We start from the raw sequence: 13,603 nt of genomic DNA on the forward strand, positions 1-13,603 counted from the left end.
TTTAATGGATCATTCACCCTCAGAGTAAACTCTCTGAGGACAGAGATTGGATGCTTCTTATCCTTTCTGAATTTGTAAGACCACCCATCTTCTGCTCATGAGTCCATATTTTAGAGTCTGTTAGATGCCAGGCCTTGTGTTGGGTGCCGGGATATCAAGCTGAGTAGAACAAACAAGGTCCCTGTCCTGATGGAACTCAAAGTCTACCCCAAAACACAGATAATCAAATAAATATATAATTATAAACTCTTATAGTTATGACAAATAAAAAGCGCAGGGTGCTAGAAAATGGCAGAAGAGATGAATCTCATTTAGTTGGGGAGAAATCAAAAAAGGCCTTTCTGAGGAAGGGACACGTAAGCTGAGATGAGGAGACTAAGTAGGAGTTAGCCAGGCAAAGACATGGCAGAGAAAGCACCTGTACACAGGACCCTAATAAGAGACCTCATCTGGCACGAGGGGAAGAGAAAGAGCCGGCATGGTGGACAAATCGCAAGCTCACAGCAGAGAGGTATGAGATGAGAAGGGAGAGGTGAGAGGCCACAGCACATAGAAGTATTAAGGATTTGATCGAGAGTTTACCCTCAGTTCAATGGGAATTTCAGTTGTTTTCTAGAAAGATCACTCTACAGTGTGGAGACTAGAGTGGAAGTGGACAAGAGAGAAAGCTAGGAAGTACACTGGGAAGCTCTAACAGTAGGTCGGGGAAATGTGACAATGGTTTGGAACTAGGAAGACAGCAGTGAGGATAGGGAGACTTATACAAATTCAAGGTATATCGAATCTCCATGCCTAACACGACTGCCTGACAATAAAAGGATTCAATATGTTGACTGAATGAATGGGCAATTAATTCCCTATGCAGTGCTGTTGCTGGTTCTAAGGCATCCACTAACCCATATACATAACCTTCTTCTGAGACACGGAAGATACTAAGGAAATGATTACTAATTTCATAAACCAGCTGGCAAGACTCCACTTATGAAAACCTCTTGATGTGTAAATGTATCTTTGTGAAACAAAAATGCCTCTCCCATTCTGACAATGGAAAATTTTAGAAGCCAGATATCTTTCTGTTATGTGACTTTACAAGCTTGTTAGAGAAATGTATTATTTAAAATAGCCTGGAGCTATGCTGCTAGAAACACAGTAAAACACTGAGGGTGCTGAAAGAAAGCCCTTTCATTTAAGGCAGAAAAAAAACCTACAGATAGAAAGAGAATCTATACTTGTTATTCTGCTTTCTTTCTTGTAAAAACATGATCTCTGTCATTACTTCATAAAACAGCACAATATTTTGACTTTCTATTAGCAACAAATTCAAATACAGAGCTAATATATTTTCTTATAATCTTATAAATTCACAAGGTCAGGACAGAGAATGTCTTCCCCATGTTATTTAATAATTTCAACTTTTTATTGATAAGACATTTATTTTGCTAAAATTATAAAACTAAAACCACTTGGAAAATCCAAATGTTTGCCCACGTGGATAAGAGAACAAGAAAAATCTATGATTATAATCAAATGAATCCAAAATCTAATCATTAATCCCAACAGCCTTCAAAATGTTTTCCCATGCTTCAATAGGCCAATAGCATTAGTAACAGGGTAACAAAAAGGTAACAAAGAGGTCCTAGCTGCTCTCCTGCTAGGACTACATTAAACCTAAGATAATTATTGATTTCTCAATAATTAAAGCTCTAATTGTTATTAAATTAATTAAAACAATATAATGACTAGGCTAGGGTGATAAGGTCAAGTGTTTGGGGGCACAAATAAGGTTAATTTTGCAAAGAAAAAAAGGGCTCCTTGGTAAAAGATTCTGTTCCAAGGTTCTGCCAAGTGTCTTGTACAGCTTTGATCAAAAGGCCAACCACCAGTGCCTCCACCACTCCTTCTGAAGAATCTCAAAGTGTAGGCCATAGAGAGATCAGGAGAATAAGAGGGGCTTCACTGGATTTCTATGTAAGGAGCTTTAAAAGCTTATAAATGAAATATAATTTGTCTTCTATCTGGTAGAAAACCACTTTCCCTACACTGAAAATAAAGCTTTATGTGGTCCTTCCTGTACCTTTATGTCTGCGGAGTCTTGAATGCTTTTTCTACAGAACCAGAAAGTAGTACAGAAGAGCACCAAATTTGCTTTGGTCCTGTTATTCTAAGAGCTATTTTAAAGAATCTCAGTGACCATGGCAGATGATAAAACAAGACCTTAGTGAGAAGTTTACTGAAGTTTAAGGCTGAATAAAACAAAGGTATAAATTGTTCCATCTTTCCTTTATCACCCAAGAAAACAAGAATGTCTATTATTAGCTAAAATTCATATATTAACAACATGTGAACCAATCATTAATATGCTAATTCATATAAACAAAGAGAAATGAATTACCTCAAATTTATGTTATTCCCATTTTATTAAGAAACAGCTCTTCCTTCCTCTCATTTTGCACCAGTAAAACTAGCTCAAAATTATCCTCATTAATAAGAAAAATCATTTATTCCAGCAGGAAAAATAATAGCCTAAGCATAGACTTTGGACAGCTATTAATTCCAAAGAAAAATTAGAAAATAGCATACCTTAAATGTAATGATTTATCTAAAGTGTACAAATGTATTTAATTAATAAAATCTTAAACTATTCAATTCTATGTGAGTATACAAATCAAATGTTATTTTCATTCCAGTATCACCTCACACAATAGATAGCTCAACTGAGTAAAAGTTGTATATTTTCATGTTTGCTAAATAATCTAGCAAGGCCATTTAAAACAAATATATTCCAAGTTATCTATAGGTAAACAAGAAGGACCAATTCTTCTAAACAAAGTAAATATTATTAAATTAGGTATTTCAATCAATTTTAAACAACCATAGTTTTGAATAGGAGACAGTATAAAACATAATATCACCCTTCATTTGGTCCAAAATCTCAAACTTTTGGATGATATATTTCTTCAAGTTATAGGTCATTTATTGTCAAAATGATAATCCTTTGATATTTTCTTAAACAGATGAAATTTGCTTTCTTTCCCTAGGGAAATGCCAGACTATAGTGATAGCTAAGAAATACGATTAAATTAGTTTAATTACTTCATGTCGACTTGATAAGTCACTACTCTTTAATGCAAAAACTGCCACTTGCAATTAATGACTGTTGGTACTGCTTCAATTGATCAAATGTCTAATACACATAAAACATTCAAAGAAGTTCTGTATATCTTACAGCAATTCAGTGGAGAAGTCTTGTCCCAGGGGTACATAAATCTGAAGTACAAGAAACCTCTGGATCAGTCCAACTAGAACGAGAAGGGGAAAATATACATTCAAATGTTCAAACCATTTATATATGCATATAAACGAACACAATTGCACACCATCAAAAAGTTGAAGCTTTTAGCATTTCGGTAATACATACGACTGCAGTAGCACTACCCATGAGTTAGGCCCTCGTTATGAAAGCAAAAAGATTAATGAAAATCAAATCAAACTAACAACAAATGTTGCCTTTTAAAGTCCCATCTGTGGCCTTGGAGAAATTTTTATGAAAATTTTTAAAATAATATTTTTTTATTTACTATTTTGATTAGGTTGCAAGAGAACGTACACATAGAACTGCATTCAACAGAGACATAAAATTGAACTATAGATTCCCATCAAGGCGACCATAAAAGCATGTGGCAATTATTTTTATTCACTGACAGTTTTAACTGTACTAAACAACTTAATAAAAAACAATAGATCAAGAAAAACAATTCTAATTATGACAACTAAAACTAAAGGTTTGATGAGCCATAGCTAGTTCATATGGTTTTAAATGTGTCCACACGGAGATAGATGGAAGAACAGATTTTCATTTATAATACCTTTTGTTAACTGAATATACTTTTAATTAATTTAATGCTCACTAAGTAAAAACTGATAGCTTTTATTCCCTATCACTAGCTTCATCTGGATTAAAAATTTTTTGTAGAAAAACCAGTCCCTATGGAACTTGATAGCTGAAGTCTGCAACTGCTTAAAAAAAAAAAAAATCAACTGATTTTATATTCTCTCTCCAGATCTGTTCACTTAAAGCCTTTCCACTTAGGTTTTGAACTTATGCTTGATTTCTCAATTATGGTGCTCTTAAAAGATGTTTTCATATCATACCTACTAAAACATACAACTTAGGAACATTTTTCCAGATGTGGGACTTTAGGAAGGAAATGGAAATGTCTTGATTCATCTGTGAACCTTTCCTACAAAGCGAATAGTACAGGCCAACACATGGATAAGACTTTAGGGAAGGCAACTGGTCTAAAATTCATGCTATTTTCTTTTATTTCAACTTAGCAGGCTTAAGAAATTTAAGTATTTTAAAGTAACAATACATTTTTGGATAGTCTATATAAAGACCTTCTGGTTTATAATCCTGTGGTTGAATGTTCTTTCAACATTCCTGAACAACTTAAACAGTTCCTATGTTTTATCCGAAATTTACTTCCTAAACAATAAATATATTTGATCAAATATGCATACTATTTTAATCAAACATATAGGAATAACTTCTACTTAAAAGTACTAAGCTTATAAGTTGCTCTAGAAAGCCATCAATAGAGTAAGCAATGTAATAGAAATAGGAGATTTAACAGGCTCTGATCCTAGAAAATTCTCTAGGAATCTGATTCAACCATATTTATGTGAAAAGCAAGGGAAGCAACCAGAGTTCTGATCAACAAAAGCAAAGTGAGATACCAAAATGAGGCCAACTTAAATAAATCAATCATTCTCTCTTGCATCTTGCACTGATTGGCTCTATGGTATTTTTCCATTGCACAATGGCCTCTGTAAATAGAACTGAGAGAACACCAGGATAAATGAAATCAGTCTTTAAAAAAGGTCCCTAATTTATGTCAAAAATCTCACTGAATCAGCACTGTTCTCTTCAAACACAAAGAACTACACATGTAGGGCATTTTTGAATGAGCATTTTTAGATATGAAAGATCCCTTCCCTCAAAAAAAGAAAGCTTTGTAATTCAACTTTTTCACATATAGAAGCCCTAGTTTCCAAAGGCTTCACTTCTAAGATTAAAAGAAGTATGACAATACCATATGGTGATGATCTGACAAAGAAAAAAGTACTTTAATAACGTTTGACACAGACTGATCCTGTGTGTCAGAAATGCTAAATAAATTCTATAGTAGTATTTTTTCCAGTGGCCTAGTAAATTTAAACTGACTCTTCATGTCTACATTATATTTAAGTCAGTCAAAAAATGTCCATCAAGTACATAAAATTCATACAAATTTAGTTTTCTACTGAAATATACAGGTTTTGCAGTTTTATAATCTGTTGTCTGCCTGAGACAAGCTACCTATTTTTTTCCTCCCACTTCAACACACAAAACAGGAATAATTCATGCCTTCATTATGGGCTAGTTCACATCCCTTGAGCAAATTAGAAAACCTGTCTGGGTACTTTTACTTTTCATCTGTAAAACTAGATTAATAATTAGATTTATACCTCACAGCATTATTTATATAGTTAAATTAGCTCTATCATTCAACAAAGATTTACTGAGCACCTACCATGTGCAAGAATCAATGCTTAAGTTTTTGCAGTGAAGAAGACATACTTGGTCTCTGCCTTCTTAGAACTTACATTCTCGTTCCATGAAGGAGAAGGTCAGGGTGCTATGAAAGCATATAACCCTGGGTCCTTGTGGAGGAAGAGGATGATGAGTTAAGGTTTTCTTGAAATAACATTAAAACTCAGCTGGGAAGAATAAGCAGGAATTGACAGGACAAGGGGGATGGGTGTAGGAGAAAGGAACAAATACTGCAGGTATTCCATCCTGTGATGGAAAAAGCCATAGTAGATTGGATGAATCTTAAAAGGGCTTAGTAGGCTGGTAGGAAAGATGGAAGAAGAAATGCAGCGGGAGATAGGTCTGGCAAAGTAGCCAGGAACCCAATCATGTGGGGCCTTAAAGACCACATGATGGATAATAGGTCATCCTAAAATCAATGGGAAGCCACTTATACATTCATTCATTCAACAAAGATTTACTGAATGTCTACTATTAATATGTCCCAGGCACTATTCTAGGTGAACAAAATAGATTAAATTCTCTCAGCTAGTGAGGATTACTTTCTGGTGATGGCAAGAAAGACAATAAATAAACATAACAATTGCACAGTTAACAATTTAAATGTAAATTTAACATTTAACAATGTTAAATGATGATAAGTACTATGGGAAAAAGTAGAGCTGGGTAAAAGGGATCAAGAGTGGAGAAGGGATATAAAGCACAGGTTCTACCTTTAGTACAGGTCAGGTGGGCCTCACTGAGAAGGGGACATTTTAGTAAAGGCTTAAAGAAAGGGAGAGGGTGATCCATATAACTATTTTGGGAGTGGGAGAGGAAGCTCTAGGTAGAGGCTATATCCTGTTCACAGGTGGTAAGGGAACAGAGCCCTGGGCTATGTTTCAAAACAGCAATGAGACCTATATGGTTGTAGCAGAGTGAACAAGGAAAAGAGTAATAGGATATAAGGTCAGAGAGTTCAGAGGATACCAGATACTACAGAGTCCTACAGATTTGGGATTTTAATCTGGGAGAGATGGGGCATTTTCAGCAGAGGAGTAACATTATTTACACGTTACTTACAATTTAAAAGTATTACTCTGGCCACTAATTTGACAACAGACTGTAGAGAGCACAAGTCAGAAACAGGGAGGCCGATTAGAAGACTATTGTAATAATTCAAACATGAGATAATGGTGGCTTGGACCAGGGCAGGGGCACTGGAGGTACCAAGAAGTAGTCATGCTCTCAATCTATTTGAAATAGTACCCATAAGATCTTCCTGATGGACTTAACGAAGAGAAAGAAAAATCAAAGCTGATTTACAAGTTTTTATTCTAAGCAATTGAAAAGACAAATTGCTAACAACTGAAATGGGGCAGCCTACAGGAGGAAAAGGAATTTCAAGAAGTAAAGACCAGAGTTAGCCTTTGGGCATATTGCATTTAAGATGTCCAAGTAGAAATGTCAAGGAAGTTGATATGTAAGTCTGGGGTTTAGGAGAGAAGTCTGAGCTGGAAATGCAAGCTGGATTAAGACAGTGATGGTACTTAAATCCATGACCCAGAAGTCAACAGTCAAGAGAGTAAATGTGAATAGAGGGCCACAGACTGAGTCCAGGGGCACAGGAAAATTAATTTGGGTTGGGGAGAAGAGGAAGAACTGCTAAAGGAGACTACAAAAGAAGATCAGTGAAGTAGGAAAAAAACTAAGAGTGTGGACATCCTGGAAATGAGTGAAGAAAGTATATCAACATATAAACAAAGAGAAATGAATAACCTCAAATTTATGTTATTCCCATTTTAGGAATATTACTATTTAAAATGAAAACTTAAATATACTTAATTTCATTACTAAACTTTCTTCCTAAGAAGTGCCTAACATAGTCAGAAACATATGGAGTACCTAATGTCAAGTTTGCATAAATAGAGTGGATGTTTACTCTTAAAATAGGAATACATAATGGTAATTTAATTTAGAAATGTTAATTGAAAACCAATTCTATATTCTATATATGCCATTTAATTTAAATTTAACCATACCAACTTCACACAGAAGGTCATTTTGTACAAGTAAAAAGAACTATAAATTTCCATTATCAAAAATTCCAAATAACTAATCTTAAAAGGCATTAGTGCAGGTCAGACTATATAAACTATTTCATTTGTTACAGTGCTGCACATGCTACAGAAAAGCCTGAATAATTTTTAATTATAGGGCATTGTACAGGAAATACATTAAAAGATTCTTCTGTTTTTTACAATTAAAACCATCATCTTTCCATTTTAAAAAGTAATTATAACACATTAAACTTGATTTGTTTCTTAAGAAAACTTTGGATAAGAGAGGAAAGAGGAACTTGTATTTAATCACTTAGGCTTTGGTAGAGGAAGAATCTTTCTCAGAGCCAAATGAGAAAGGTTACTAAAAGTAGTTGATTTTATCAATAACTTAAACATTTGCACAGATGCTGAGGGCATTAAATGGAAGTACAGGTGGGCTTCATAAGTCCAACAATAAGGAAAAAAACAAAAGAACACTGGCTTAGAGCAAAGTCATATTCCTGCAAATGAAATGTAGCTATCCGACAAAGTCAATATCCTTAAAAATATGGACTGTGTCTCTTGTAAGAAGAAGAAACTACAATTTCAGACATGTTTCCCTGGCTCATCTCAGTTCACCTCAATTATAAGTATAAATTTATATGGAAATGAAAAAAATCCTGCTATTAAACACACACAAACTCTGTCTCTGTCTCTCTCTCATACACACACACGCACACACACACACACAGGAACTATGAGGAAACCATGATTTTCAACTGGTCATAAATTAATAAAAATTCTTTTAACAATGATCATCTCTTCTCTTTTTCTCTGAGGTCTATTCCTTATTTTAGTTTAGAAAGACACACGGCAAACCACTTTAAAATAAATCATTTTCTATCTATAACTTCTATGGCTTAGATGTCTTAGAAATCTAAACTCTGCATGTAGTAGCTTGAAATGGTACATAAAGCACAGAGCCTATGTAAGTTTAGAAAACTGAATTAAATTAGACTATCAGGTACCAACAAAAGGTCTTTTCATAGTGCCTGGTCCATAGTAGGTATTCAGTAAATGTTCTTAATGAATGAAGCAAGGAATAAGTAAATGATGAATGTAAAAAAGAATTGTGTACTTGTATTTTCTAGGTCATATGAAATCAATATTTAAAATATAGGACATAGTTGATGGAAAATCTGATTAATCATTTTGATAAATTATATTCTTTAAACCACATCAGTTTACTCAAAGCCTAATTTAATGGCAGAGCCTTGAATTTTAACCCTATCTCTGCCAATAACTGGGCTTCTGATCTTAAATTTAGGTTATCTCTCAGGGTTTCTTCTGCTTTAAAATGTTGATCTTAATTTCTAAAGTAAGAAAGAATTGAAATCTACTCTTCGTGCTTTTGTTAAATCACATATTTATATCTATTCTTATTAGATACTAATATTCTTAAAGCTACGAGTTGATATGTTACTAAATAATGCCTTATACAGTATTTTTAAAATATTTTTCTCAAAAATTAATTTCCTATATCTTGATGAGGAACCAAGCTTAGCTTATTCATCTGTAAAAGATCTAATGGGAGGCTTAAAAGAGAATTAATAAATTTAAATGCTTCAGAAGTTCCTGGCACACACTAAGTGTTCAATAAATACTATTATTATAATTACTGGGTACTAAGTAATCTTCTAAGTCTCCTTAAAATACTTCTAGATTTCTAATAAACAGCAAGGTAGAATATATTTTTAAAAAAGCCAAGCATAGTGCCTGGCATATAATTACCTTTTAAATTAAACAAATCACATCAACAGATGTCAGTATTAAGTCATTCTGACATGCCTGTTCAGGAGACATAAAAGCATAACTTTAAGTATCAAATGTTAAGCTTCAATATTAAAAAATCATACTTACGGATTTGCTTATTCTCCTTTGGTAATTGAATTTTGTTTGTTTGGCTGCTGCCTTCCAGAACAAACACAAAACTTTTAACTTCTTTATCAAACTCCTATAGAACAAAATGAAAACAGCAGTAATCAAAGAATATTTTATTGGTTTCTACAATAAAACTGGAACTGCAAATCTACAAGAAAAAAAGTCATTCAAATGATTTAAAAGTAGGCTTAGTCCTTGATATTCTTATCCTGAGGCTTGCAGGGAACTAGAATGCAGAGGCAAGATGAAAGGACAGGGGCAAGGGCATTAAAGGTCTTGACTAGAAAGTGATTGAAATTATGGACTATGAATTCTGAGCTGGAGAGAAAAGGAAGTTAAAACAAAGAAGATAAATAAATAAATAGAACTAAACACAAGGGAAAAGTAGAATGGTTAATAGCCTAAAGGTACCAATTAGATTGAAAAATAAACACAGTAGGAGTAACTGAACAAGCGACCTTAAGAATGAAAGATTGGGGTCAGAGAGGGACATCTCAATGTCTCCCTCAGTAATTTCAAAGGTCCTGCAGTCTGTGGTGGTAAGGACCAGGGTGAGACAGTGGGAATGAATGCTTGAGCAGAGTGGAAGAGGTCATAAAAGATGAAGAAATTGAGAAACTACGAAGCCCAGGGCTTGGAGAGATTTTCCTCACGGATACTGAAGTCCTCGAATGATACAGCAGGACAGAGTACAGACAGGGGTTACAGAGTACAGAGAGTACAGAGAGGGGTTATGAGCTGTGTGCCAAAGTCTTAAACAACTGAGGAGTGGTGTCTAGGAGGGCTGCAGACAACAATGTCATGAAAGGGTTCTGCAGTGAAAGAACAGGCAAAACAGTTATAAAATCTGATCAAGCCCTTTTTTCTATAATTTTCACTCATATTTCTTGCCAGGATTTCTGTGACTCTAATTTCTAATACTTACTTTCCAAATCACAGATGGACTGCCAAGGATCTTCCATTTTGCTCCAGGATTTTTTCCCTGAGCACTGAAGATTTCAACAAATGCACCTCCCTAAACAATGAAAACAAAATATTAAGGTGAAAGACAATGCTAAGGAGGAAATATTATCTACCACATAGTCTACAACCAGTGTTCCAACAATCTGTCAGTTAAGTAGATCTGGGATGAAACATTATCCCTGTTATTACTCCTACTTTATACCTTGATTGTATCTAAGCCACAACCATTCTGATTTGGGTCACCTTGGATTAGTGGTTTAAGGAATTTATTTTTAAAGCATGATAAAACATTAAATAAATTGTGCCATACAAACCTTACAGTCTCTTAGTATGGGGCTCATTTACTTGACCTGTACAGATCATATTTTGCAGATTATGTTTTCCAAAGAGATTGAAGGGTTTAAACTTCATTCTCTAAGCAGGCCAATAAATTCTGATAATTATCTCTGAATACAAGATTTCTAGTCATACTGACTGGGGCTCCAACATTGGCTTTTTAGCTATCTGACCTTGAAGTTACTTAATTGCTTGATTTTCCATCTGTAAAATGGGTCATTGGATTACCATAGCATAGTAAACATTAACCATCAAGCACAATACTCAAGTCATCTCAAGGGCTCAATAGTGCCATCAAAGATTATAAAACAAAGGAAAAATTAAATAGTTTACTACTGATCAATAAAAAGGCCTGGTAGGGATTGCAGGGGATTCTTATTTTGAACGTTCCTACAAGATATTTTTATTTAATATAAATTAATTTGGAGATCTATAAAATCTGCACAAGAAAAATAGAGAATCCTTTCTATAGACAGGCCACGTGTAAACCTGAGAACATGGAGGGACATGCTTACGGGAAAACACTGAAGATATTACTGAATGTCCAGAGCTTCAAAAGGGAAATTAAACAAGATGATTACCTGAGGAAGAATTTATTACAAAAATTGAGAATCTGAAATGAAGACTAAATATGACTTGATTATAAGCAACACATGAGAAAATCTAATTTCTGTAATGAATTTCCAGCTTTTAATTTTTCTCAGTAACATAAAGATATTTTCCCTTCTGCATTTTAACACACAATCACTTGAAGTTAAGACATTTAATTTCTTCTTCCGTGAGCAGTATTATGTGCAAATTGTATCTGGGATAGAATTACTGTAGCTTCTGAGGGCAAATTCACTATGAATTTTAAATTTGAGACAGCTGGCTGTTTTCTTTAAGAGAAAAACCCTTACACTTGATAACAAACTTTCTTTTTGTTTCCCCATGTTTCCCAAGTTTCCCCGCAGTAGGCATATGCTTTTTTATAACAATATACCTATGTGAAGTGAAACAAACTCTAAAATTGTTCTACTCATTCATGATACTAAATAGGACGGAAGAAAGAGAACTGTAGAATCCTGAGGACACTCATGAGGAGGCAGGTAGTATCTGGCGAAAAGGCCGAAGCAACAAAGAGGTGGAGACCAGTGCAGGACGGTTTATATACAGTGAAAAAAGTTCATCAGAACAGCAGGACTAGGATGGTAAACAGACTGTAAACAGGGAATGTGACCTCACGTAGAGGTGAGGAAGGGATGGCAGGAGATCAAGGCCAACCAAGTAAAGGAGACGCCCAGTGAGGTGAGGAAAACAGGTTGCGTGGGACACTCTAGGTTATTCAAAGTGACAGAGGAAGACCCAGACGCAGTGTCTCTCCAAATGTGATTCTTGGACCACCTGCATTAAAATCACCTGGGGGGAGCTGTTTAAAAGGTCAGTCAGCTGACCCCATCTAGAGACTCTGATTCACTACATCTGGGGTGAGGGTCAGGAAATCTGCGTTTTAACAAGCACCCCAAGTGATTCTGATGTACCCCAATGTCTCAAACTCACTAACCCCTAGTTTAAGGAGAGAGAAAATAGCACATAGACAAAATGCTTATTTTCCTTCTTGGTTTAACCCATTCATACAGTCACTCGTTCACTCTTCTAAATAGCTTCCGAGATACCAGTGTGCATCAGCAGTGAGTACCCCGGGCGCTTACTAAAACTCAGGATTTCTGGACCCTGCCCTCGAGATTCTGATTCAGGAGGTCTCGGTGGGGTTTAAGGTCTGCACTTTCAAGCAGAATCACAGACAATTCACATACCGTGAGAAGCACTGAGCTGGAAAGTGAACAAAAGCCAAATCGTATGCCTAGACCTTGGTAACTTTTTCTTTTGGGGGGTCAACACCATTCATCCTTCAATTCCTTCTTACCCCCAAAAGACAGTATTATGGGGAGGGGTGGGTGGGGAGAGGCTTTGTCCTCACCGCGATCACGAGCTACCTCACGCAAGTGGAGAAAGCTACAGACAGGTTGGAGAACCGTTTCGGGTTACCTGGTACTCATTTTTGAACATTCCCGCAGAGGGGCCAGGGCTTGGGGGGGGCACAGAGTTCAGGGATTCCAGAGAGAGTCTTGACCCTGACGGCTGGAAATCGGCGGGCGGGAACGCGGGAGAGCCTGAAGGGCAGGGAAAGGCTTCGTGCTCGGCCCGACTCGGGCAAGCTCTTCTCAGCCCCTGACGGCCCCTGGTCAGCTCCACCTCGAGCCCTCGACCCGCACCATTGCGGCCCCCGCCTCCAGGATGCCCCGATCTGGAGAGGGCCCAACTGCCCGGGCGGGCTCAGGACCGTCCCTGGGGAAGGATTGTGTGCGTAACCTACGTGACTGGGCGCCCAGCCGCCGAGCCACCAGCAACCGCCCGCCCGCCTCAGAAAAGCGGGCGCGCTCCCGCTGCCGCCCCACCCCCGAATCCGATCGGAAAGGGGCGGGGCTTAGCGCCGCCAGAATTCCGGCCGCGCCCATTGGCTCTCAGGAGGCGCCTGCGCGTCGCGCCGTCTAATTTTGCGCACGGACGAGGGAGGCTACGCGGTGACGTAGCGTTGCCCAGGCAACCGCGGGACTCTTGGAGAAACGCGGGAACGCCCAACCTGTGAGTGGCGCTCTGCTTAAGTCTTTACCTCCGTCAGCTAAAAAGCTCAAACTTAGCGTGGTTTCAGAGCTAATGCAGGTACTGGACTCTTCTAGGGTACCTGTCACATCGGCTTGCTTTCTCC

General features: G+C 36.7%; 1 protein-coding gene across 2 annotated transcripts in view; it reads right to left on the reverse strand.

Moving 5' to 3' along the window:
* LOC138386966 (protein CFAP20DC-like) overlaps positions 1 to 12,903 on the reverse strand; it is a 260,752-nt gene extending 247,849 nt beyond the window's left edge. For both annotated transcript variants that reach the window (XM_069473759.1, XM_069473758.1), the window contains exons 1-4: positions 12,883 to 12,903; positions 10,481 to 10,570; positions 9,535 to 9,628; positions 3,227 to 3,299 (exon numbers count right to left, since the gene is read on the reverse strand). In XM_069473759.1, the coding sequence (XP_069329860.1) occupies positions 3,227 to 3,299; positions 9,535 to 9,628; positions 10,481 to 10,570; positions 12,883 to 12,903 (278 nt within the window). The remainder of the gene's footprint in view (positions 1 to 3,226; positions 3,300 to 9,534; positions 9,629 to 10,480; positions 10,571 to 12,882) is intronic.
* Positions 12,904 to 13,603: the final 700 nt, after the last annotated feature.

This window comes from Eulemur rufifrons, chromosome 7, assembly GCF_041146395.1.
Source record: "Eulemur rufifrons isolate Redbay chromosome 7, OSU_ERuf_1, whole genome shotgun sequence".
Taxonomy (NCBI): Eukaryota; Metazoa; Chordata; class Mammalia; order Primates; family Lemuridae; genus Eulemur; species Eulemur rufifrons.